The sequence below is a fragment of the Desmodus rotundus genome, chromosome 6, assembly GCF_022682495.2.
Source record: "Desmodus rotundus isolate HL8 chromosome 6, HLdesRot8A.1, whole genome shotgun sequence".
In the NCBI taxonomy this organism is placed as follows: domain Eukaryota; kingdom Metazoa; phylum Chordata; class Mammalia; order Chiroptera; family Phyllostomidae; genus Desmodus; species Desmodus rotundus.
This window is the reverse complement of record NC_071392.1, coordinates 142986852-143014287: the sequence shown is the minus strand read 5'-3', so window position 1 is coordinate 143014287 and position 27436 is coordinate 142986852. Positions and strand designations below refer to the sequence as shown.

Genomic DNA, 27436 nt, shown 5'->3' with positions numbered 1-27436 from the left:
ATTCAAAAATAATTTTTAGAAATTTAAAGATGAAAGCTCTGTTCTTTTTCATAGGTGCTCACCAGTTTATGTCATGGGTCCTGGATCCTAATCTCACCTGTTTCAATCAACATGTACACTTCACCTCTACAGGTGTCCCTTCCTAGACTCACTAGTATTAGCTGATGCGCCTCTTCTCCTTTGCCCGCCCTCCGCAGCAACAGCAGCAATAAAAAGAGTCCTCTGGTCCAAGTAACCTTTTTATCTACTTGGACTGCCTGCTTTGTGCTTGCCACATTATCTGACACCCACATCTCTTATTGAACCTACCTCCTATGGGACAGTAACTTTTTCTTTAGTTGAGAAGATGAAGGAAGTTTAAAAAGAAAAAAAATAATAAAAAGCCCAGAGTTTAGCCAAATGCATTCCTTCGGGCTCCTGCCTGAACTTCCTATTTCCTCTGGGCTTAGAGATGATGTTCTTTGGCAAGAAGGGCGCTTTTTGTCTCCAGTCCACACAAACCCACGCTTTCTTCTCCTGTCACGTGCCTGGCTCAAGCCAGTGGGCTGCTGTGTAACTCGATCTCAGTGGCCAGCCTCTTGACCCACTCCAGTAACGACAGCCGGGCACAACAGGATTAGGCGACAGCAGTCACTGAAGCAGGAGCTGAAGGGGAAGAAACAGCAGCCTTGACCTGTGGCTGGGACCTTGGAGGAGCTGGAAAGCAGCCCACTGCAGAGGTAAGCGGGAGCTGCTGGGGAGAGGAGATGTTTGACAAGGTCAAGACCAGTTCAAGTTCATTTAAAGAAAGGCAAAGTACATTCTTCTCACCTCTGCCACCTCCTTGTCCGCTCCACTTTCAGTACAGGTGAGATCAATGTCTGAACAAAGTCCCGGGATGTTTTCTTCGTTCTCCCTAACTTCCTTCTTTCTTAATGAATTCTAAAAATGTTTAGATTGAGGTTAAGATTGGTTTATAACACTATATAGGTTTCAGGTGTACACCATGATAATTCAACATCTATATGTACTATGTCCTGCTCACCCGCTGAAGTCGAGCTTCCACTCATCACAATGTGGTCCGCCCCTTTTACCTGTTTTGCCCTCCCTCCAACCCTGTTCCCCTCTGGTAGCCACGGATCTGTTATCAGCCTCTGTAAGTTTGCTTTTTGGTTATTTTGTTGTTGTTTGCTCATTTGTTTCTGTTTTTGTATCCCACACATGAGTGAAATCATATGGTATTTATCTTTTTCCATCTGACTTACTTCACTTAGTATAATACCTTTAAGGTCCACTCATGTTGTCATAAATGGCAGGCTTTAGCCCTGGTTGGTGTGGCTCCGTGGATTGAGTGCCTGCCTGCAAACCAAAGGGTCACTGGTTCGATTCCCAGTCAGGGCACATGCCTGGGTTGCAGGCCAGGTCCCCAGTAGGGGACAGGCAAGAGGTAACCACACATTGACATTTCTCTCCCTCTCTTTCTCCTTCCCATCCCCTCTCTCTAAAAATAAATAAATAAAACCTTTTAAAAAAACAAATAAATGGCAGGATTTAACCTCTTTATGGCTGAGTAATATTCTATTGTGTATATACCACACTTTTCTTTATCCATCTAGTTGTTAATGGACACTTAGATTATTCCCATATCTTTTTTTTAAATTGATTTGAAAGAGAAAGGAAACATCAATTTGTTGTTCCACTTATTTATGCACTCATTGGTTGATTCTTGTATGTGCCCTAACCGGGGACCGAGCCTACAACCTTGGTGTAAAGGGATGATGCTCTAACCAACCGAGCTTCCCAGCCAGGGCTTTCCTTATCTTGACTATTGTGAATAACGCTGCAATGAATACAGGTGTACATATATATATATTTGAGTTAGTACTTCATGTTCTTCAGATAAATACCCAGAAGAGAACTAGCTGGGTCTTAGGGTAATTTGAGGGCTCCTCCTCGTGTTTCCCACAGTGGCTACACTAATGTACAATCCCACCAACAGGGTGCAAGGGTTCTCTTTTCTCCTCATCGTCACCAACATTTGTTATTTATTGCCTTTTTGATGACGGCCATTCCAGCAGGTGTGAGGTGATATCTCACTGTGGTTTTGATTTACATTTCCCTAATAATTAGCGATGTGGAGAATCTTTTCATGTGCCTGTTGTCTATCTGTATGTCTTCTTTGGAAAAATGCCAGTGTAGAGCCCTTGCCTATTTTTTATTGGGTTTTGTTGTTATTGTTGAGATGTTTGGGTTCTTTGTATATTTTGGATATTAACTGCTCATCGGATATATGGTTACAAATATCTTCTCCTATTCAGGAGTTTCCCTTTTCATTTTATGGATGGTTTCCTTTGCTGTACAGAAGCTTTTTAGTTTGATGGAGTCCCATTTGTTTATTTTTGCTTTAGTTTCCCTTGCCATTGGAATTAAGTTCACAGAAACAGCATTAAGACTGATGTCCAGGAGCCTAGCATTTGTTTCCATCCATGTATTTTATGGCTTCAGGCTTTGCACTCAGGTCTTTAATCCATTTGGAGTTCATTTTTCGGTTTGGCTGACAGATAGTTGTCTAGTTTCATTCTTCTGCATGTGGGGCATTTTCTCCGTGCGCAGAGTGCCCTGTATGTCTGTCACTGGTGTCTGCATCCTCTGCCTCTATTCGTACCACCTCCCTCCCCTGACGTCTTGTTTTGGTAGCAGCTGGCGGCTAAATCTGTTGTGTGGACTTGGGTCTGGCTTCAAAACCATGTGTAGGAGAAACTCCCAAGTCAGAACTCAAAAGAGGAAGATCTAACTGTAAGAGACTGGCAGGAAGCAGCCGTGGTCTAATTGCTTCTCTCTCACCTACCAAAGCCATCTGGAAGCGATGGGGCCAATTGTAAGTCTTAAAAATGTAAAGCCCAAGATAGATGTGTGGGCTAGGAGCTAGGTAACCATGTCAAAGCTGGTTTTATTAAAAAAAGAAAGAAAGATTTTATTTCTGTATTTTTAGAGAGAGAGAAAAGGAGGGAGAAGGAGAGAGCAAGAGATACATCAATCTGTTGCCTCTCACATGCCCCCACCTGAGGACCTGGCCTGCAACCCTGGCATGTAGCCTGACTGGGAATTGAACCCACAACCTTTCAGTTCACAGGCCAGCATTCAGTCCACTGAGCCACACCAGCCAAGGCCCAGGCCAACGCTGTTCTGATGCAACATACGGAGATTCATCAACAGTTGCTCTGGGTTTAGAATTGCTAGTGGCTGGTAGTACCTACTGCGGGTACTACTTATTTGTGCCGATCCAAACACACATGTAGGCCCGGGCAGAGTGTTTTGGAAGCCTGACTTGTGTCAGAAACTGTGGAGTTCGGGACAAGTCAGTTCTGTTATCCAGGCTTAACAAAGTTTACTGGTTGAGATGCACACAGTCGGTGTGCCGATGGGAGTGAACAATAGGCCCAGGCTTTTGGGTTCTCACCCAAGCCCTTTGGAGCTCACGGCAAGCAAGATAAGCTAGACAAGACACAGCCAGACTTGTGGTCTGCTTCACCGTCTCACATGCAACTCCAGCTAAATCTCTCTGGTTGGGGTGGAAAGATTCCACTCTATTGGGTGAAACACAAGTGCAGTGAGCAGCAACTTGTGACCTTAGACAGGAAGGCTGTTAGTACAGGGAAAGGTGCTGAGATGTTCAACAGCCAGTGCTGGGTGCATTCTGAGGGCAAAACACAATGCTTTTCATTCATTTCCCCTTCTTTTACTTGTTCAACAAATGCTTCCTGGGTGTCTGCTACATGCCAGGCTTGTGTTTGCGTCTCTAGCTATAGAAAACAAGATGGGCAGGCTTTCAGCCTCTAGGGCATGCAGCCCAGAGGGGCCATCAACTCAGGGGTTCAAGTACAGGGCAGCAGTGAAAAGGGAGCATGGCTAAAACTGTCCAGAGGGAGTTGTTTTGGTCCCAGAGTTTTTAACCTTTCCCTTCATGCATTTCATCTTCTCGAATGAATACCTTTTTCCCTAAAAGTCTCACTGAGGCACAGACCTCGGTCACAGCAGCTCCTCACACCCTCTTCACCAGAGCCTTTCAGCTGCACCACTGCATTTCAGGTCCGGCTCCTCAGCCCCGGGAGCAGATTGCCCGGCCTTTGCTAAGGATACAAACAGCCTGAAATACCAGAAGCTTCAGTCCATGTCATTAGCCCTCTCCCTGGGTCATTCCCCACTGAGGAACTAGAATTGCCTTATTCCAAAAACACATGTAACACTAGGCAAAAGGTTAGGAAGCCTGGATCTTGCCAGGAAGTGTGTGGAGTTTGGAACAAGTCAGTTATGCTTTGTTGGCTTTATCTCCTTGGCTATAAAATAGAAGCGGTAGACCAGATGCTCCACAAGCTCTTTTCTTCCCCCTTCTCTAGAAGTAACTGTAATAATTTTACAAGAGGTTTACAAATAAACCTTGCACATTCACATAAAGATTATAAATCTTATACCTATAAAATGGGAACATTCATCAACCCTGCTGGATATCCAGACACCTGGAATCTGAAAGAATCTGGCTACAGACAGATAAAACATAAAATTAAATCCTCTCTGCTCCCCCCACCCTTGCTCCGTACCCCTGTCCTGTATTCAGATCCTTGCGGTCATGAACCTCAGCTGTAAGCTCACGGTGTCATTTACCTAGGTTGAGAGAATTGGCTGCTTTTGAAAGAACCACACTAAAAAGTATCTAATCTGAATAATCTCATAATACATATCAAATTCCCTTTAACGAGGAATCAACTCATTGTTATAAAGTATCAGAATACTTACTTACAATGTATTCATTTCTTTCTTTTCCCTGAATACATTCTCATCATAAATTCTATTTCATCATCTCCTCCTATATACTTTCTCATTTGGAAAGATCAAAGTTACATAGTATTACTTTATTAAACAGGACAAGAAGCATGTCTCTCTTTTTTAAAATTTTTATTGTTATCCAATTACAGTTGTATGCCTTTTCTCCCCATCCCTCCACCCCACCCCAGCTGAACCCACCTCCCTCCCTCACCTCCACCCTCCCCCTTGATTTTGTCCATGTGTCCTTTATAGTAGTTCCTGTAAGGAAGCATGTCTTATTTACCTTTGTATCCCTTCAGTCTAGCAATGTATCTAGCACAAAAGGAACCTTTCTTGAAAGGATGATTGATATTTTAGAAAACCATGTTTTACCCTGGCCAATGGCTCGGTTGGTTGGAGGAGCCTTGTCCTAAATGACAAAAGGCTGTGGGTTTGATCCCCAGTCTGGGTGCACACGGCAGGCAACCGATCAATGTTTCTATCTCACATGGGTCTCTCTCTCTCTCTCTCTCTATTAACAAATATGTTCTCGGGTGAGGATGTTCTGTGTTTCCTTTGGTATTGAAGACACACACAGACACAATATCTAATCCACTATGCATGGCAAACAGAGGCTGATCTCATTCTTTTGTGTCCCATTGCAATCCTGATGCCTACCCTGCACTCACTAACGTCAGCACATTCTATACTTTGTGCAGACTCAGTTGGTATAATGAGCGCTGAATTCAAGCTTACCACTAAATAGCCATGCAATTTGAAGTTGAATACTGAATATCTCTAGGCCTCCATTTCTTCAGATGGAAAATGGGGGCATTGGAAAAGATGAGCTTAAAACAACTTCTAGTTCTTAGATGAGAGACTTCAAAAGATAGAGAGAGGAAGCCCAATCAAAACGTGATGATTATAGTACTTTAACATATTCAATATTTAATAATTGTTCATTTTGTTTGCCAAAATTTCTTTTCTTTTCTCTTTTTCTTTGAGAGAGAGAAACATTGATTTGTCGTTCCACTTACTTATGCATTCATTGGATAATTCTTGTATGTGCCCTGCCTGGGGATCGAACCCACAACCTTGGTGTATCAGAAAGATGCTCTAATCAACTGAGCTACCCAACCAGGGTGAGTTTGCCAAAATTCCCAACGTGAGCACTACCAGTGGCAACGAATGTTAAGGTGTTTCCGTGAGTGAAGGCACATCTGCCCACTTCGTGGCTTTCCTGGAATCTTTCTGACGGACTCTGTTCACTTAAAAGTGAAAACATGTCTGCAGACAGCTAGGGATGTACAGAAAACAAGCTGCTTCGGCATGAAATATTCAGTGGAATGATAGGATTGAGTAGCTTAGACGAGTCTGCCACCTAGATAAGGATCTTGGGAGATAGCATATGAGCTATTGGCTTAGCCAAAGAACAAATGGCAGGTTAGGAAATACTTGGTTGCTTCTAATGAAATCAGATGTCAACAGATAAATGCTGTGACTCCTGCAGCCAAACGATCCCTTCACCATCAACAGATAAACAGTCACACTCACTTTGGCCAGAAGGTTTAGGTGGAGCAGAGGGTCCCAAGGTCAAATTTATCTATCAGCCTTTAATCACTCAGTCTCAGCAACACTCAGTTTTCATAACATGGGTTCAATGGGCATCAGCACCCTGTCTTTTGAAGTCAACCAGAGCTCCCTCCTCTCAAGGTCAAAGTCTATTGTACTTGTATCAGCCCAGTTTCTCTTGGGTTTTGTTGTTAATTTTAATATCTGGTTTTGTTTATTTATACTCTATCCCCAGTCTCCATCTCAAAAGAATTTGAGGTAGCTTCCGATAAAAGTATATACACAGAACAGCTTCAAATAAGTAAAAGCTTATTAGAAACCTTCAGGCACTTACTAGCTATCTCCCATACTGCTTTGATGCGGTGGAGGAGCTTGTGATCGGCAACGGAAAGAACAAAGTGCTTCCGTGCTATCGCTTTGCCTTCGGACCATGTAAAATTGTTAACAAAAAAAAAAGGAGGAAGATGAGGAAGAGGAAGGGAAGGAGGGGAAGAGGGGGGAGGAAGGAAGGAGGGAAGGAAACAGGGCATCGGTTCTTAATCATCATTGTTACCTTTAGCAATCTAATGAAAGCCATGGAGCTTTCTACCCTGAAAAATGACCATGGGAAAATTGGCGTACGATTTCAAGGGAGACAAAGACTTCTCAAAGCCTGTCAGGAATTGAAATTAATCTGACTTAGAGTAAAGGGACGGCAAATTACGCTGTGACTCTTCAGTAAAATGTTTCCTATGAGTGGGCACTGAATTTGTTTTAAAATGTTTAAATGTTTCTGTAGTTTTCTGAGTAGGTAAAATATGCTCGCGGTACAGAATTCAAAACAGAAAATAGTCGTGTGGTGAAAACATAGCCTTCCGTCTATCCTGTCCCTGAGCTGCCCAGTTCAGCTCACCAGAAGCTACCATTATAACCAGTTTCATAGACGTCTTTCCAACGCTAGCCTAATATTATACATTATTTTATTCACACATAAACAGCATGCAAATACACACATGCTTGGTTGCATATGTTCCATGTTGCTTTTTTCACTTAATACTTCTGGCAAGTACACACAAAGCTGCCTAATTTCGTTAATGGCTACAGAATGTTTCGTTACTGAATGTAATATAACTTGTTTAAGCAAGCTTCTCTTTTTTATTTTTATTCTTTTTTAAAAAAATTATTTACTTTTAGAGAGGGGGGAAGGGAGGGAGAAAGCGAGGGAGAAAAACATCGATGTGTGAGAGATACACGGCTTGGTTGCCTCTTGCTTGCCCCTAAATGGGGGCCTGGCCCACGACCCAAGCAAGTGCCCTGACTGGGAATCAAACCAGTTATCTCTGTTTCTCAGGCTGGTGCTCAATCCACTGAGCCACACCAGTCAGGGCTAAGCAATCCTCTTTTGATGGAATTTAAGTTGTTTCCAATCTTTAACCATTAAAAACAATTGCACAATGCTTTGGCCAGGTGGCTCAGTTGGTTGGAACATTGTCCCAGAACCAAAAGTTTGCAGGTTCAATTCCTAGTCAGAGTGCATGCTTGGGTTGCAGGTTTAGTCCCCTTACGGTCCCTAGTCTGGGCGCATATGGGAGGCAACCTATTGATGTTTCTCTCTCACGTGGATGTTTCTCTCTCTTCCATCCTCTTGCTCTAAAAGCAATGAAAAAATGTCCTTGGGTGAAGATAAAGAAAACAAAACAAAAAACAATTTTCACAATGAACATCCTTGTACATACATCATTTTTAATACACAGAACTACATAATAGAAAAAAAATCCCAAGAAGTATAACTGAACATTAAATTTAACTCTGAGTTTACTGGCAGCCAAAGCAAAAAGGGTGGGGGCGGGAATAAACTGACTATTTCTTTTTTGCACTCCACGAGAAAGCATACCGCTTCTTCCTAAGAGGAAAACTTCAGTGCCCTAATTAATTTCTTCATAGCAATTTGTCATCTGTATCCTCATAAAAAGTGCACTGCTTCTTTTGGGGAACTAAATAATGGTGTAAGGAATATCTTCAATGGTAGATTTTAAATTCACGTGGCAGATTCTACATCTATCTTGTTTTTAAAAAAAGAAAAACAGGAAAGTCGAACTAAAACCCAGCCTTCCTTGGATGAGCTGGAACCCGGGCTTGGGAGGGAATGTTCAGTGCTGAGGTTGGAGACCACGTGTCCATGAGCACAGAGGAAGCCTGTCCGCTGTCCTCCTTTAAAGATGTCCTGTATGTGCCAGATCCCCTGCCCTACTTGGGATTTTCTTAGCTCTGGCCCAGACCTTTAGCCCAGTGCTTTCTATATGGATTTGGAATGATGGGTTTATGCGTCTAGACAGTGTTTCTCATTTCTCTCTGCATCTCCAGGGCTCCTTCACAGAGTAAGTTCTTCATAAATGTTCTGGGAAGGATCGGGTCAGCTTCTGAAAGATCAAAGATCAAGTCTCATTTGCTTCGCAAGCTCTTAGCAAAGATAGTGGTGATGATAAGACACTGGAAAAAAGCCAGAAAGGAGACTTTGACTTGTAAGTGACATTCCCATGGCATGGCATCTCAAAAAGAGTCCTGGAAACTTAAAAGGCAGACAGACAGACAGACTGACTGACAAATGATCCCCTCGGTTCACTTCCCAAACAGGATGCTTATCTCAACATCTCAACAGGGTCAACAGAACCTTTCACACTTCCTAACGAGCACTGCGGAGGGAAATCGTGGTGGTGCTGAGGCTCCACTTGTCTGCAAGTGGTTTGCTCTCCAAGTCTTTCCCAGCTTGTGGTGTTTCCTTTAACATTTGCTTCCTTGTTGTTAAGACCCTTGGCAGGCTTTCCCCAAAGGGACCTAACACCACTACCTTCCACATACTTAATGATCTGTGCTTTTGGGGATTCCAGGCAGCAGGCAAATTGCAAATGACATGCCTTGCCCTGGTCAGGTGACTCAGTTGGAGCATCATTCTGTTCTGTGCGCCAAAAGGTTGTGGGTTCAATTCCTGGTCAGGGCACATAACTAGGTTGCAGGTTCGATCCCCACTTGGGGCGCATGTAGGAGGCGACAGACTGATGTTTTCCCCTCTCTCTCTCTCTCTCTCTAAAATCAATAAATGTATCCTCAGGACAGGGTTTTTAAAAATTAAAAACAAAAAACAAAAAAGAAATGACCTGCCTCATCCCACAATCCTATTGCTGTGCAAAGAAGGGTGGCTTCTCTGAATGGGGCCTTATCCACCATGATGACGGGGGCCAAACCCAGGACTGGGCCAACCGGAAATGCTCTGGACCATGAAGGGGGAGAAAATCGCTATTTAAAGGAGAATTCTTTGGAATCCTTATCGACCCAGATCTTTAGGTAACACTGCTATCCTAGATGTAGAGCACGGGCATTGCCCAACCACTTGGGCAATAGGTCACCTGGGTTCCTTCATCCTGGTCACGTGGCAGAGCCAGCTGGTCTGTCGTGCTCCTCTTCAGCCAGGTTATGACACTACGTAATAGGCGAGGAGGGGGAGAAACTGGAATCCTCACACGTTGCGACTGGGGATGTAAGCTGATGCAACCACTGGGAAAACAGTTTGGCAGGTCCTCAAAAGGTTAAATACAGTTATCATGTGACCCAGCAACTCCACTCCTAGGCATATATTATGGAGGAATTTAAAAATATGTCTACACATGAATTTATGCATGAATGTTCATAGCGTTTTTCACATTAGTCACAAAGCGAAAACCACCCAAAAGTCCATCAACAGATGAACGGATAAACAAAATATGGTCTATCCGCATAAGGGAAGGGTGCTTGGCAATAAAAGGCAGGAAATCCTGATACACGCAGGAACACGGGTGAGCCTTGAAAACGTGAGGCTGAGTGGAAGAAGCCAGTCACGGAGCCCCACACGTGGTATGACTCCATTGCTCTGCAACGTCCAGAGCAGGCAGGTCCACAGCCGCAGAGTGGATTAGTGGTTGTTTCGGGCTGGTGGCGGGTGGGGGGTGGGGAGAGGGACTGGAAATGACAGCTGAGGGGCGCGGGGTTTCTCTCAAGGGTAATGACAATATTCTAAAGTCGGTGGGAGTGGCGGCTGCACAGCGCTGTGAATATTCTAAAAACCATTGAAATGTATGCTTTAAATAGGTGAATTGTATGGCATGTCAATCATATATCAAGAAAGATAGTTTTAAAAAGAAAGAACAAATACAATTTTAAAGTCCCCTTAGCTTCGCCAGCAGAGCATGTGGTCAGAATTTTGGATTTTTGCCACACTGACAGGTGAGAAATAATACCTCCTTGTCCTCTCAATTCACATTTCTCTTTATGGGGGAGGTTCAGCATCTGGCCAACTGAAATTCCAATAATATTGGTTTCTTTTTATCATATACTAAGCTCCCATTTCTGTTTTAGGCCTATTACTTATTTTCTGGACTGTCTAATCTGTTATATATGTATACCTACATAGGCTAGTCCCGCTCTTTCATTTATTAAATCTTGGCAATAAAACAGGTAGTGGGGTACTCAACAGAGTGAAGCTGCCTGCCACTCAAACACCCTCCCCCCAAACCCAGCCACTGCCCCAAGCTGTCACCTTCCCAGAAAAGTTGTGCCATTGTTTCAAACACAGAGAAACACTGTATGTTTGTTGCAAAAACACTTAATAAGAATGCTGAGACATGTGATAAGGAAGGAACTGAAAAAGGCCAAGACTTAAAAGGTCAATCACGAGGGCACACAGAAGTCACCAGAATACATGCTGAAGACGCAGACCATCAGAAAAGTTAAGCGATGAATACCTTGAGAATTAGGGCTTGGGGGTGGGGGGATGCGATGGCGGTCACTGAAGTCCCAGTGACCAAAGGCAAGTCTGTGGCAGGGTTAGTCAGATCTGTGGATGCTACACGGAGGGGTGTGAACCTGGACTGAAGATTTCTGCCTTGAAGGGCCAATTTGGACACCAGTTTGAAACACTGGATGTTCACGCGTAAGAGATGGCAGACACAACCCTAACACCGCCAACAAAACACACAGGCTACGCTGCTTCCAGAGACGGCAGATGCACTGGCCTTGACCTCAGTACGGGGCCACCACTGGGTCAGACAGGCAGTGCTGGCACAGGAACAGGATGAACTGTCGGAGACTGCACCCATCTTCGTAATCCAGCGGGATGCAGGCAACTGCTGTTTCTGAAACCCTCCTTGCGGGTATGGGAGCAGGGCAGCAGAAACGCGGTAAGCACGCGGCCCCTGCCGGTGTGCTTGCCTGTCCCCAGCGCCTTCACTCGGCTTGCGGCGCTTTCCAAATACACGGGGGAACTCCAGAAAGTCTCTACCTTATCACATTTTACAGTTCTCTGGAGTATGTGTATAAGTGTGAGGGACATATTTTTGTCCCTGATAGTACTGAACTAGCTTGTTGTAAGTGAAATATCTCCCCCAAACTGAGATCAAAACTCTAGTTCTAAGTACTGTGTAATCTACTTAGAATAAAGGGTTTTATTTTTTCATTCACAGTAGTTTATCTCTGTATGCACTGTCTCGTGATGCATAAAAACCACAGCTGGAAAGAGCACGCTTAATATGTTTACACGGCCAAAAACATTTCTTTTAGCATATATAATAGACAATGACTTTTTTGGGTGTTTTTTGTTTATTTTGCTATCTAAGTAGAGATGCAATTGGTTTTTAATCTGTATTCATCCCTTTTTAACATTGGAATTGTCACCCAGTAGCATAAAGACTACTGTTTGGATTCCTTCCATAAAAAAATAATTTTGTGTGTGTGACCATTTTCTTTATGTAGCTAGGGAAACTCGGCAACACCACATTAAAAAATAAAAATGAGCAAACCTTCGTTTCTCTACTTATTAACGATCGGTGGTACTAAAGACTCCCGGGAAGGTTTATTCTGTCGCCCCTACACAGGGAGATCTCAAACACGCGGCCAATGCTTCTCCTTCTAGCTGGTCCTCGTTAGGCCGCATTTTAAAAGGAGGTTCATTTGTGGCCTTTATATCTGTTTACTGTTCCACAGGTCTGTTGATTGTTTTCAGAAAAATCTTGAGCCTTGTAGTAAACCAATCAACAAATAATAACAAAGAATATAAAATTGAACCCACTTAGAACAACTGTTTAAGTCCTGGTTAGATCATTCCTTTATCTTATAGCAATAACTCTTTAATAACTTGGTGAGAACGGAGTAAATACGTTTTTTGAAAAGCTTTATGATATGTTTTTATAGTTGCTAGACCTACTATCCCTTGTCCCCTTCCCCTCCACCATTCGTCTTCCTTTCTGGTGTTTTGCTGCCTCTTCTTGCTTACTTATTTCTCCATGTAAATTTTAGAATCAGTTTGCCTGGTTCCAGGAACAACAACAAACAAACCTGTTTGTGTCCATATTGAGATAACTTTGAATTTCTAAGTTAATTTAGGGGAAGCTGATGACTTTATGATGCTGAGTCTTCCTATCCAGTTATGTGGCGGGTCATTCTGCTTGTTCAAGTCCACGTTAAAGTTTTCACCTAGATTTTGCATATGTCATGTTCAGGTTACTAGGTATTTTTATCCCTCTTTGTTGTCTCATCCATTCTTTCTTCTAACCATTTGTAGCTATATATCAAGACTATTTGAGCTTTCACTGGTTGGTTGGAGTGTCGTCCCCTACACCAAAAAATTGGGGGTTCGATTCCCGGTCAGGGCACATGCCTGGTTTGTGGGTTCGATCCCTGGTTGGGGTGCCTATGGGGGCAGTGGGTCAATGTTTCCCTCTCACATCAATGTTTCTGTCTCTCCTCCTCTCTAAAATCAATAAACATATTTTAAAAATATTTTTTAAGACTCCTTGACTTCTGAACCTTAAATTTTTTGTCCTACTTTTTCAACTTTTGTATATTTGTTTACAATTGTTCATCGTTACCAAATGGTGGGGGGGGAAAGAATGGATGGAGAGAAACTGAAAGCTGTAGACAAAGAACTTTGCTGTAAAGAAGAGCAAAAGCGTGAGCAGTAGTGAGCATGGGAGATGAAGTCAAGGGTTTTTGTTTGGCTTTAAAATGAAATACTATAGCACAAGGATGACGATCCACATGTCATTGGCAGTTAGAGGACGGAGTTTTCTTCTGGATGAGGCAGAGTCATGCTGGCCTGAGGGTGAAGCTATTCAAAAAGAAGGGTTTGTCGCAGCCCATGTCTGAGGAAGCCCATGCCAGGGAGACAAAGTCCCATTGTCGACCCCTGACTCCTATTACTGATGCCCACAGCAATTTTTTAAATTCCCCATGAGTAGCCAGCATTAAAAACTCACTGCTAGCCATTCTCCTTGACTTTCTTCATTCCCTATGTCCTTGGTTGCATATGAAATGACATCCAGACTCACCTGTGCTTTCTTATTTCAGATGAAGGGAGAAGCGAGGAGTCAGCTACATGATGAGAAGCCAAAGCAGGTAAATCCCAACCACCCAACTGGTAAGGATGCAACCAGTGACTCTCTCCATACCTGTGCTTGCGGCATTATCTGACGTCTTCCCCAAGGTTTAGGGGTAACCAGCATACGGGTGATGAGCCCATTTCAGTAGCTGAGCCAAGAGCACTTATGAGCAAAGCCCTTTGCCTGCATAAGGGAGCAGCCTGCTGATAGCTACCCTACCATTGCCTCTTGGCCCTTGAAGTGCCCCATGCCTCAGGCCTTCGGAACCACCCCTCTCTAGCCCTGCTCTGGGACACGAGGAGCCCACCAAGGCCTGGACACTGGGGCTGGGAACCAGCTCTTGACCCCAGCTCACTTCTGCACCGCATGCTTCTGCCCTCCACAGAGATCTGTGTTCTCTTTATACTCCCTTCACCTGGGCTGCTGGGGAGAGAAAACCCCACAATCCCTGGAAAAATATCCAACCTTAAATGTGAAATTAAGGTGTTTGGGTTTTTTTTAAACCTCATCCAGGGACATTTTTGCCATTGCTTTTAGAGAGAGAAGAAAAGAGAGAGAGAAATATCAATGTGAGAGGGAAACATTAATTAACTGCTTTCCATACACACCCAGACCAGGGATGGAACCTGCAACTTGGGTATGTGCCTGACCGGGAATCAAACCTATAACCTTTCGGTTACAGGATGACGCTCCCAACAACTGAGCCACACTGGCTAGGGCATGAAATTGAGGTTTATAACTTGATTAATCTTGATTTGATTAAACTCAAATGAGCCCTTATTGGGTAGCTCAGTTAGTTAGAGAGTTGTCCCAATACACCAGGGTTGAGGGTTCAATCCCCGGTCAGGGCATATACAAGTGTCAACCAATGAATGCATAGAGAAGTGGAACAAGAAGTCAATATTCCTCTCTCTTTCAAAAATCAATAAAAACAATTTTAAAAGACTCAAATGAAAAATTCCTAGCGAGTTGGAAAATTCATGGAAAGGGTCCTCTGAATTCCAGAGAAGGAATAATTGCAAAAGCCCAAGGTAACCTGTCTGACAAGCTTCGGGATGAGCTTGGAACGGCCTGTGTAATAGAACAAGTTCCTCTGGTCCTGTGGGTCCAGCCCTCAAGGAGAGACAGGGAGAAGGAGAGGGAGAGGAAGGCCCATTGCCAGAGCTCAAGACCCTGATGAGCGCAAGCCCTTCAACAACTTCTCACCAGCCGTGGAAAACGACCTGCTTCTCTTCGGTCTTTTGATCAAAGGTGGGGTGGGTAAGTTGAGAAGGAGTGATTCAGTGCAGACTCAGGTGGCTCTGAATGAATCAATCAAAACAATCTGCTCCCCCAGATCTCAAAAGTCCGGGTTGAAACATAGTGTCCTATTCAGTCCCGTCGGCTGTGGCCCAGTTTACTAACTGCAGGTGTGCTGCAGGCACACAGGGGCCGGCAGCTCCAGTGCTCTCCCACGAGAGAACGTGAGCGGACTCCATCCGGGTTTAGAAACATGGGATGTAAGGGACGTTTGTAATTCCTGTTGGTGGCACAGTAGAAATCGGTGACTCACCTGGCAGCCAGTGTTCCCCCTCTCCAAGTCTAGGACCATCTTGTACAAGCATCAGGCTTGCAATGATCTCTGCTTTAGGCTCTGGGGGATGTCTCAGCAGCTCCCAATGACCGCCAGTGGTCTGCGCTTCACCCCTGGAAGTGCGTTTCATCCTGCCCAGCTGGCAACCTTGGCCAGTCTTGCCGGAAGGCAGAGGAATTATTAAGTCAGAACATATGTTCATTTACTCTTTCTTCAAGGGCAAGCAGGTGATGGGGATGGGGAAATAGACCTGGCTATGGGTACAGTGAAGTCCCTGGGTCCTCACTAAGGATTCTGCAGACTTTCTATGACAGCTGTCTCAGCCTTGCAACGAGCTGGGGAGCTTTTAAAAACCCAGAGGCCCAGGCTCCACCTGCGACTCTTATGTAATTGGATTGGGGAAGGGCCTGAATATCTGAATTTTTAAAAAGCTCGCAGGTGATTCCAATGTGTACATCATGGGCCTCTCTGCTCAACAAAAGGACTGGTGACAAAACCCCACAGCTGCTGGAAGGCTCGCCTGGCCTTCTCTGGGTGACAGAATCGCCCGACAGTCTCTCTGCAGTCAGGCTGGTCGTTCCCTTGGCTGACCTCGAGCTCTGACGTCCATAAACACACCCGTAAACAGCCACAGAGCTCTTGATAAGCTGCCCACAGGAGCTGGGGAAAGGTCGGCAGATGTGCAGTGCTGGTGTGGTTGAACCCTGGTGGCACATCGCTCCCGTCAGCCTCCTCAGAGAGCGCACTGAGTGGGGCTGCAGGCTTGCTGGGGCCTGACATTTCTGTCTCCTCCCAGGAGGGACACATCTGGGGCTCCATGAGGAGGACAGCTTTCATCCTGGGTTCTGGCCTTCTCCTGCTTGTGGCCTTCTGGAACTCAGTCACATGGTGAGTCCGTTGGGTCAGCTTTAATTCAGGACCTGAGGGCAGTGGGGTGGTGGTCTGGGGTCAGAGCGCCCACCAGTCTTCACCCAGAAACCTGAGTGATGTTTTTTCTTCCAAGGCATCTTCAGAGATTTTGGGGTGCTTCTGGCTACTTCTGGCAAGCTCAGTGGGAGAGGCTGCTGTTCACCTTTGAAGGGAAGGAGTGGATCCTCTACATACTGAGTGAGCCTCCTCGACCCCTAGCACTGAGGGGTGGAGCACATGACTGTAGTTTCCCTCCTGTTCTGTTGTCTTGTTCTCTGCTTTGGGACTCACCAGAACACTCTTACAAGGAATAAGGACTTAAAGTTGAGGGCGGTGGTAAGCCCTGAGAGTGCTAAGCTTGGGGGCAACCTGGAATGGATGTCTAAGGATATCAAACAAAACAAGTGGAGAAAGGAGATCTCCCTCCCCCCAAAAACAGAAAAATGAAAAAAAGAAATAGTTAGTGTGAACATGAAGACATGTTTAGAGCAATAAGCCTGCTTTCAGGTGTCAGGTCCACAAGTACAGAGAGCAAGCTCCGTGGCACGTGAGGCTGTGTCCTTGGTGCCATCTAGCTCTATGGGGCTGGATAGCAAGTGGCCACTCAAATATTTACTGACAGCATGAATGGCTTGAAACAAGCCCGAGGAAATGTAGTGGAAGAAAAAAGCCACTTCAACTATTTATAACCACATAATCTACAAGAGTGAGTGTCCTCATTCACTCGAGTAAGAGTTATCAGTGTTACTCTGTGCTAAGCTTGTATGGAAGGTATAGGGGTATTTAAGATAAAGTGTTTGTCTACCCCACAAAAAACTACAGCATGGTCTAGAAGGGGGATTTAAAAAAAGTGTCAGTTGTCACAAAGCAAAAGTACAAATAGAACGTCCTCTTTTCAGCTGGAAGGACAATCTGAAAATGGGCTGAACATTAAGTATGACTGGTTCAAAGGAGTCTTAAGCAGTCATCGAAAAGAACACTGCAGATTGCAAATGTATGAGGGGAAAATGTGGGAAAGCATTCTACATATTTCTGTTACAATGATGAGACTACTACTTATTACCTTGGCAATAAGCAAATATGAGACAAAAAACAGTTGCAATGGGAAGTGTTAGAGTTGGAAGAAAGTTCAAGGCTATGGCTTGTGGTTTTCAGTCTGTATTCCTCAAGGGGCCCTTGGATTTCCACGCAGGCAGCCACCCTCATGGGTGGCCCACTAGGCAATCACCAACCCAACATTTTTGTTTCCAAAATAAAAAAGTTCATAAATATATGCTCATTGTTAAAATAAAAATCAGACAAATCATATAACCATAAAGAAGGTGAAAAATCACCCAATCTCCCATATCCAAGAAATAACCACTCTTAAATATATTAGTATTAATCTCTTATATATTTGATACATGGTTGAATTTGTGACATCACCTTTTTCATTTTTACTTTTTTAAAGACTTTACTTATTTATTTATTCTCAGAGAGAGGGGAGGGGAGGGAGGGAGAGAGGGAGAGAAACATCAATGTGAGAAACATCAATCATACACACCCAGACCAGGGACCAAAACTGCAACCTAGGCACGTGCTCTCACCAGGAATTGAACCAGCAGACTTGCGCTTTGTGGGAAGATGCCCGTTAACTGAGCCACACCAGTCAGGGCAAGACACCACATTTCTTAAAGCTTTTTTTTTTTTTTTTCATTGGATAGATTGTGGACATCTTTCTCTGTCAATTGATATAAATTTACTTAATATTTCAAGCTGCCCATTCCATTCCAATGTAGTCTATTTCCTACTAATGGACATTTAGGCTGTTCAAATGTTCTGTGTTCATTGTAAATGATGTGTTATTAATTATGCTGGAGTGACAGGCGTCATTCAAAACTGTCCTGGGCGAACTGGGAGGCGTGGCCATCCTGTTCTTGTGTTATAAAAAAAAAAAGTTCTAGGGTTGAGCCTAGGAAAGGTTGAGTCTAACAAGGTCAAGCAGGTGTCTGTGCTGTGGATTGCTCACGGCCATGAACACACTAGTCTGGACCACGACTGTCCAGGAGAATGCAGTATGAAGGCCGTCTGACCCAGAGGCCTGTGGAACATCCAGACACCTGAGGTCGCACTGCTCAGTTAGTAGGGTAACGGAGATTAGGCCCCTGTGGACTCCTAGTCCAGTGCTCATTCTGAACCATACTGTACTTCCTTTGCTTCTCCGTTCCTTGGAAATTCAAAGGGTTCAAGGGGCACAGACTCTCAAATGCCAGCCTACACTGATTTATATTTTAGAGCATAGACTTTTTTGGGGGGGGGGTCTTTAACCACCTAGAAGGTTGTCGTTTCTGTATTATGACTAAGAAAATAAGAAAAGACACTCCTTAAGTAGTGACCTGTTCAAGTTTCCCTCAGCTAGTTTGTCTCCCAGGACTACAGGTAGGTCCCCTGGCCTTGAGCACCAAGACTTCTGTGGCCAGGGACGGTCTACAAGGCCGCCTGGGTCACCGTCAAGCATGAGGTTGGCTAACACCTGTGCAGGGAGCACCTGAAGTCGCCCTGACTGCCCCCTCTGCTCCCCGACCCTAGGTATCACCTACGTGCCCGTTATGTTCTTCTGGGGCCTCAATGGGCTTCTGCTGGTGGTCGACACGACTGGGAAACCCAGCTTCATCTCCCGCTACCGGATTCAGGCTGGCAAGAACGAGCCGGTAAGCGCTGCTGCAGCTCCTCCTGGCCAGGGCCCAGAAAGTGGATGCTGAAGCCACGCTCTCAAAATTCTCACCCCTGGCCCAGGAGAGGCTATGGCCAGGGTGAGCCAAGTTAGGGTGTACGAGGCTCCCTCAAGGTAGAAGGTCAGAGAGAGGAGATAGTTGGGCCCATATCTCAGAGCCAGCCATCGAGACTACTGTTTTGGTCGTCTGATGACCCGCCCCGCGCTGTCCCTGCAGGCAGCTCTGCCTTCAGCCACAGGAGCAGGAAAGCCATGGAGGGGTGCCGAAACCACGGAGAACAGCCGTCATGAGTGGCTGACCCCGTTATCGTAGATGGGCAGTGTGGATTCTGAATGTGTAGGTGGCAGCTGTGTTTTAAGCAGGTCCTCATTCCCAGTTACTCAATTCAACCAGCAGTGTTTAGTTTACCCACGATAAACAAGGCCCAGCCCCTTTTTACAAGGAACTGGCTCAGGTGGGGAGAGAAGGCCAGCACGCACGTGTACTTACACAGCACCCGCAAGTTACCTACTCGGTGCTCTGACACTGCCAGGAGCCTTTTTTTAAAGATTTTATTTAGAGGGAGGAAGGGAGGGAGAAAGAGAGGGAGAGAAACATCAATGTGTGGTTGCCTCTACTGCACCCCCTACTGGGGACCTGGCTTGCAACCCAGGCATGTGCCCCTACTGGGAATTGAACCAGTGACACTTTGGTTTGCAGTCTCGCCCTCAATCCACTGAGCCACACCAGCCAGGGCCCAGGAGCCTTTTCTTACCCAACAAGGAAGCAGTTGAGTCTTCAACCCAGGTTCTTTGCCCAGCTCCACCCAAATCACACCCTGGCTTCTTTCCCAGAGGAGATAATCATCTCTTAGTGATCTGCCCAGGTGCCTGGGTGGAGCATCTCAGCTTGCAGGGCACTCTCCCCCAGCCCAGCACTCCAGAAAGCGGGCACTCTCCCCCAGCCCAGCACTCCAGAAAGCGGAATGGGTGGGAGGGAGTGTCCTTGAGCCAGGCTTTCAGAAAGCTCCTTCTTGAACCAGAGCTTGTTGGCCTTGCTCACTGTCCCCCTCACTTAGGACAAGAGCTGCCAGCCAGCCAGGGGGCTTCCTCCAGGTCCAGGTTGGCTGGATAGACAGGAGCCTAAGCGCCCAAGACAATGCTTGGCCACTGAGAGCCCTTCGCCTGTCAGACCATGGGGGTCTCCTTACCTGGCACTGTTGACTAGATGCTCACACCTTCCAGGCAGGCACTGTAACAACAACCTTAAGGTTCGGATGAGAAAACGGGAGGCTTTGAGACACGACATGGGCAGAACCATGATTCACACGCAAGCTTTCAGACGCCAGGCCACCTCAGCTCTCAAGAATATCACCTAACACGGCAACACTTCCCAGCCTACAATGATTGCAGGGCCACGCAGGGAAGGGGTCACATTTTGCAGAAGCTGAAGTTCAGAAAGGACCAGTGACTAGCTCAAGGTCAGGCTGTAACCAGGAAACAGAGCCAGGGGTCATCTCACCTGACTCCAGGTCCAGTGCTCCTACCCTGTGTGCATTGCCAGGTAGACACACACAACTAAGAAAGAAGCCCCGGAGGCCATTTAACTTTTGGCTGACTCCAGAAGGGCCTGATCCGTCTCGAGACGTCAGAAACAGATCCTCACATGGGATCTGAATGCTGCAGGCATTCATAAGATCCATCCCTGTCTGTTTATTCTCCTGGATAGCTAGTTCCCACCTCTCCTCTTTCCTCAAATCTCCCACACTGCCTCCCCTAACCTGAAGCAGGATGGCCTTGCTTCCTCTTCGCTAAGTAAAGTGGAGCAAGCAGAGGAGAGTTTCCAGACTCCCACCGCATGCTCTGCCTTCCTACTGGATACAACAGGGGAGCTCTCCTTGCCCCGAGGGATTACAGCCACCCCTCCGTGACCCGCGCACCACAGCCCAGCACCACCTCCTGTTTACTCCAGGAAATTGTTCCCGCCATTCTCGCTTCTCTTTCAATGCATACTTTTTCCCTTCCTCTCCTAGATTATTCCTCTCTGGATTGTGAAAACATCTTAAAACCAAACAAAAACCCTTGACTTCATCTCCCGTGCTCACTACCGCTCACATTTTTGCTCCTCTTTGCAGCAAAGCGCTTCGTCTACAGTTTTCCATTTCTCTCTGTCCACCCTTTCTTCCCCACCATTTTGTAATTATGAACTAAACATATACACAAAAGTTGAAAAAGTAGTACGCTAATCACTTTTACACCTCACCCAGATCCACCAATTTTAAACATTTTACATTATCTTTACCAATATATAAAATTATACACATCTATGCCTATGCAATTTTTTGCTCAAGCATTTGAAAGTTCCAGACATGATAAAATTTCACCCTAAATCCTTCAGCCTGCATCTCCTAAAATAATCCCAAGCTGGAGAAAGAGAAAGGCAGCTACCTGGCTCACTTCCTTCTGCGCTCCAGGCCCGTCCAGTAAGGCTGGGCCATGTCAGGAGGCAGGTGACTTTGATCCCTGCATCTGATTATGGTCAAGGTTCCCCGGATGAGGAAGGGCTGAAAGGCTGAATAAGGATGTCAGGCTGAGAGTTGACAGTCTTCTCCAAGCACCCTGGAGGCCCCCAAGGGCTTGGCCAGAGAAATGGGGAGGACAGTGGTGATAGCTGCAGACCCAGGAAGGAGACTGAAGGCTGCCAGGAGAGGAGTTTCCCAAAGCAGGGCCCTTAGCAGATGGCTCCACCCCAGGACTGGGCAGTACTAAGGGGCTGCAGCAGACATCCCTCCTATCGTCCACTCTGGATGAGGGCTTCCTGTGAGCAGGTCACCGTGGAGCCTAGTTTCCGGAAGGAAAAGACCTGCTTCTCAAGCCCTTATCCATCCCCTTCCTCCCTTCCCTCGGGCAGGTGGACCCTGTGAAACTCCGCCAGGCTATCCGCACAGTTCTGACCAACCAGTTCCTGATCTCTCTCCCCATCATGGTCCTCCTCTACCCCATCTTCAAGTTGTGGAGAGACCCCTGCCGCCGGGAGCTGCCCACCTTCCACTGGTTCCTCCTGGAGCTGGTGGTCTTCACTCTGATCGAGGAGGTCCTGTTCTACTACTCACACCGGTGAGCAGGAGCCCTGCCCGAGCACAGCTGGCTCTGCACTCTCCTCCCGCTCACGAGGAACCTGAGGCCTTGGAATTGCAGGCCGGCACCACCTGGCCTCAAAAGCCTCCCATGAAGTAGCTAAGAGGGAGACAACTGTTCCACACCTGACAGCTTGAGGCAACCGAGAAAATGTCCAGAAAAGAGCGAGCCTTCTCCATTCACGTGGGTAGCAGGGCTTTTCCCATTCATTTCCCGAGAGAAGCCTTTCTGAGCTTCATCCCCAGCTAATACAACTGAGATGGAGAGGGGCAAAGTAGCCCACCCCCAAATATGCAGCAGAAGAGGCAAGGTAGAACTCAAATGCAGGGCTGCATGACTTCAACCTTGCTCCATAAATGGAACCCCGGTCCCTACCTTTGGTTTCTCCTGGTCTGGTGGGGGAGGGAAGGAGACCGGCAGATTGCTAACTATTAACCATTTTCCAGGCTCCTTCACCACCCAAAACTGTACAAGAAAATCCATAAGAAACACCACGAGTGGACGGCTCCAATAGGCGTGATCTCCCTCTATGCCCACCCTATCGAGCATGTGGTGAGTAGAGCTCTGCTCTCCCTGGAGGCAGAAGGCACAGGCCCAGCCCCTTCCCTGAGGTCTCCTGCAGAGAACCAGCCCGTGCGGGCCCCTCCTCCTCCCCACTGAAGAGTTCTCACTCACTGCTGACTGAGCATACACCAGGTCATGCTAGATGCCCAACATGTTACCTCATTTAATCTTCTCAAGAACGCCTTTCATCCTCATTTTGCTGACAAGGAAGCTGAGGCTCAAACCATTAATAACCTGCCCCAAGTTACAAAGGTGAATGATTCCAGCAAACCAGGATCCTGAAACTCTTTTGGCTTCATCAGACCTGATTCAAGGAAGTCTTCCTGGTACCACCCCAGGGGAAAGGGGGCCCACCGCTGGGTCCCCTCCACCTCCCTGGGGCCCACCTTCCGACAGTCCTCTCCTTCAGGTCTCTAACATGCTGCCGGCGGTGGCGGGCCCCCTAGTAATGGGTTCCCACTTGTCCTCCATCGTTGTGTGGTCTTCCTTGGCCTTCGTCGTCACGACCATCTCCCATTGTGGCTACCACCTGCCCTTCCTGCCTTCGCCTGAATTCCATGACTACCACCATCTCAAGTAAGGCCCCCCTTTCCTCTGTGGGCCCCTGGGCGGTAACCTCCACCTTACTCCTGGAGCTTCCGTTAGCGGATGCTGGTGTCTCAGTTTCATTGTGGGTGCTAGTGCAGGGAGAGGTCTGGAGGTGGGGAAAACAATGGCCACGCTGGATCCCAGGACACCTTGCTGTTTTCCTTCTTTCTGACACTGGATCTTCCTGCAGCTGGGTTTTTACCCTTTATTTAGGTCCTGGACCCTCTGAGCATCCAACATGAGCTATGGGCATTGTCAGAAAAATGTATATATACATATAAACCCACCTTGACCAGTGTGGCTCATTTGGTTGGAGCATTGTCCCTTAGACCAAAGGTCTGTGGGTTAGATTCTTGGTCAGGGCACACACTCAGGTTGTGGGTTCAATCCCCAGTCAGGGTATGTATAGGAAGGCAACGCATCAATGTTTCCTTTCACATTGATGCCTTCTCTCTCTCTCTCCCCCCAACCTTCCTCTCTCTAAAAGCAATGAAAATATGTCCTCAGGGGAGAATTAAAAAAAACCCTCCTGCATGCAGTTCAAAGGGACCTGTGCACTGAGAGCCTTCAGGCTTTCTCAAGGGTGTCTGTGACCTCCTGCACCAGAAGCACCTGAGATGTGCTTTGCAAACACTGGGTCCTAGGATTCACTCTAAATACGCTGAATTGAAGTGTCTGGGGGCCAGGGAAGGAGGAGCAGGGCCCAGAAACCTGCATTTTAACAGGTATTCCAGGGGATTCTGATTCAAGTAGTCCCTGAACCTACTGCAACAAACCGAGTTCTGCCACATGATCTGACTTGTGTGCATCGCAGTCAGAGAGAGCTTTTCAGAGGGAGATGGCAGATTTTCAGTCTGGAGGTGCCCTGGGAATGTGTGCAGCATCTCCCTTGGTTATTCTGATGCAGGTGGTAGGCATGGTGGGGATAGGTGGGGGGTAGGAGAGCTTGGACAGGTGAGAGAGGCTGGTGCAAATGAATTGTGGAGATCTGCACATGGGCCTCCAGCACTCTCCTCTCTCCCCCAGGTTCAACCAGTGCTACGGGGTGCTGGGTGTGCTGGACCACCTCCATGGGACTGACACCCTGTTTAAGCAGACCAAAGCCTACGAGAGACACATCCTCCTGCTAGGCTTCACCCCACTCTCCGAGAGCATCCCCGACTCTCCGAAGATGCAGTGAGAGGGTCTGGGCGCCAACTTGGTCGTCCCTTCTGCTGCAGACTACCAATGTGGCCTGAGGCCTCCAGATCACACCTAAGGACTTCCTCCTTCAGCACTAAGGACAGCAGGGGGAGGGCAGGGGTGGGGTGGTTTCCAAGAAATGCAGGCGAAGGCTTTCCCAACTGCCCTGGTTATCCCTCAAGGGGGCCTGAAGTTCACTTAAGGAAGAGGGACCCCTCCTTGGGTAGGCAAGATGGAGAGAATGACAGAGGTAGCAGCCACACTGGAGGCAACGTGGCTCCAGAGAGCCCCTTCTGCTGCCAGGGTGTAGGGGAACTAGGACAGTGCTTTACCCCTTTCTTGTCCCCAGAACTTCTCATATCTGACTCGGGCCAGGGCCCCAACACCCTGGCTGCAGTTACAGTGGTCAAGACCCCATCGTCCATCCCAAACACACTGAGTCAGTGACAAAGCTCCCATTTTATCTTGGACCCACGGCCAACAATCATCCGTCTCAGGAAAGGAAAATACCACTGTGGAAGCTCTTCCCTGGATTACAATGGAGACATCAGAGAGGTGCAGCCCAAACGCCAATACCTTCAGCTGTCCCTGGGAACCATAGCCAGGCCCCGGGACCTGCTAAACTGGGGGCCCTTAAACCCCCCGAAGGAAGGATCCAAGTTGCTGACCTTTGAGACCACTTCACTGAGGCCCCTAATGAGTCTCAGAAGCAGGACCCAAGTCTAGAATTCTCTTCCTCCAATGAGAAGGCAAGAAAAACACGGCTGAACAAAGGGCAAATCCTCATCTGTTCCTTTAGTTTCAACACCATTTACTCAGGATTTTAGTGGGGGTGACTTTTCAAGTGAAATCTTACCAGGAACCTTGTCTAAAAACCATAGCTGCTTGAGCTGAAGCAGTTCCCTCACTTACTTTTCCTTGGCAGCCACCAACATTGCTGGGGACCTGTGGCTCCCAAGAACCACCAAAGACCACTCCAAAGGCCACCACTGTCAGTTACTAAATTCTTATACATACTTGGGTCTATGCCTGCACTCGCAGTTCTAGAACGTCTAGGTAACCACCCCCTGTAGCTCTACGCCTACTTTAAACCTGACATAGCCAAGTCTCCGGCAGAACCATCAAAATGGACCGGTCAGTCCTAGGACCCCAGAGAACCTTCCCAGTAGGCTAACTGGGTGCTTACCAGGCAGTCCTCCCTGGCCTTGCCCAGCCCCTCCCACTTCTGGCATTGGTGCACCAGGCCCCTCCCCAGGACAACCCGTACCCTTAGCTTGAAGTACAACTCCAGTGCATGGACGCTCTAGGTTACCACAGCCGCTGGCCTGCAGCCATAACCTGTTCCTACATTTAGCCCATCTTCAGTATACTTAACAAGGGTAGGAAATGAGGAACATGGAGAAAGAGGAAAAATGGGAACATTTTTTCCTCTTTAAGGTCTTGAGAGTTTAAGGTTATAGCAGGGTGCCTAGGGGGACAAGAGGCTGTCCTCTCACCCCCTGGGGCAGGCAAGTAGCTGGGCCCTGTCAGAGGGGTCAGGCCCTGCCCTCTTCTGCATCAAACAGAATGGCCCTTGAGGCTGGTAAGCAAATAAGGCTCGAGAAGGTTGAGGTGGCAGAAAACAGTAGATGTGAAAGGAGGAAGCATGGAAAATAAACTGGTTTCCTTTAACTCCATTAGCTACTTCAGTTTTTTCTCTCCAACACTCACGATCCTGTGGCTTCTGGGAGGTCCAGCAGCACAGGTGCAACCAAAGAGACCAGTGGCCTTTCACAAGGTTCCCACCAGGCTGTGGAAGCCAGAGTGAATTAACTGTCTTCCTGTCCAAATCAGTCTGCAGAAGCCCTGGCCATGATCTACAGTCTCCGGCCTGTGGAAGCCATGGAAGGTGTTAAAGTACCTGCCCACCTGACAGATGGTAGAATTCTCGGAGAACCATTTCTGAGGGGCTGCTCAAGTGCCAGGCACGGGAAACAAACAGTTGTCAGATGAATGAGTCAATGTGGCCACACCTCATTTTTAGTTTCATAATTATACGTGTAGGCCAGACTGGCATTCACAACGTTACTACTGCCAGCGCCTGACCTCACAGGTTGGGGAAAAGCCAACAGCCCAGAGCCCAGCCACGATGGGGGCGCAAGATGGTGCTCTTCCCCAGCATCTATCCGTAGGGCTCTGTGGCCGACCCGGATTCCCAAAGGCCAGTGCTGAACTTTATACCCCAGCAGGAGAGTCTGTCCAGTGAGGGGCTGTGCCAACCCTCCTGTGAGAAATCAAAGCAGCCTCCACCTTCCGGGTTGTCTCTTCCCACAATACCAGTGCAGGAAACCCTGGAATTTGAGCTGGTAGACGGTGTCTCTTTCTATGGCTTTGGCTGTAGCTTCCACATCTTCCGAAAGACACAAGGTGAACACGAATTCAAGACCGGCAGCACCCATGGCTGCTGAGGAACCCCCTCGACGCGCTAGCAGCCCCAGAGGCAAAGGGTTCACGTGCAGGCCAGGATTCTTCCCTCACACCCAACAGCTGCACCCCAGGTAGGCGACCAGCCAGTATTGTGCCTTTTCAAGTTTTTATTTTTATACATTTTTTTGTATTAAAAAGAAAAGCATAATTACCACAAATTACAAAGGACTAAAGCAGACTAGAATAATGAATGAATCACTTCAGCCTGGAACGCAGATACTCTCAATAATATTAATGTTATAATACAAGCTCATTCAAGTATTTTACATTTTTTTGTCCTTTTAAATGTGACATCCAAGCACATGGTAAAGATAACGTACTATGAGCGTAAGGTGGAACCTTCTCCGCAAAGCCAGATGACACGTTTTCCTCTCCAGTGAGAAATGGGCCATTAAGTTCCAATCTTCTCTGCCACCAACATGGCTGAAGGAGAGGGTGGGGTTGGGGCAAATCCAGGGACCCACCACACAGGAGATAGTTGGGGATCCCATTCAGGAGGGTGCCCGATGATCCAGACCGCTCTACCCAGGCTTTTGGCAAAAAAACCCACCCCAACCCTACTCAGCTAAGTCTTCTTTCTTGCCC

The 27436-nt window shown here is 47.0% G+C and overlaps 1 protein-coding gene across 1 annotated transcript; it reads left to right on the top strand.

The window, feature by feature from the left end:
• Positions 1-281: 281 nt before the first annotated feature.
• Positions 282-26061, top strand: FAXDC2 (fatty acid hydroxylase domain containing 2). The gene is made up of 9 exons (XM_024576945.4): positions 282-719; positions 13708-13755; positions 16109-16200; positions 16316-16419; positions 18790-18911; positions 21825-22030; positions 22498-22603; positions 23025-23191; positions 24230-26061. The coding sequence occupies exons 2-9, from the start codon at positions 13708-13710 to the stop codon at positions 24381-24383; spliced, it is 999 nt and encodes a 332-aa protein (XP_024432713.2). The 5' UTR covers positions 282-719; the 3' UTR covers positions 24384-26061.
• The last annotated feature ends 1375 nt before the right edge of the window (positions 26062-27436 follow it).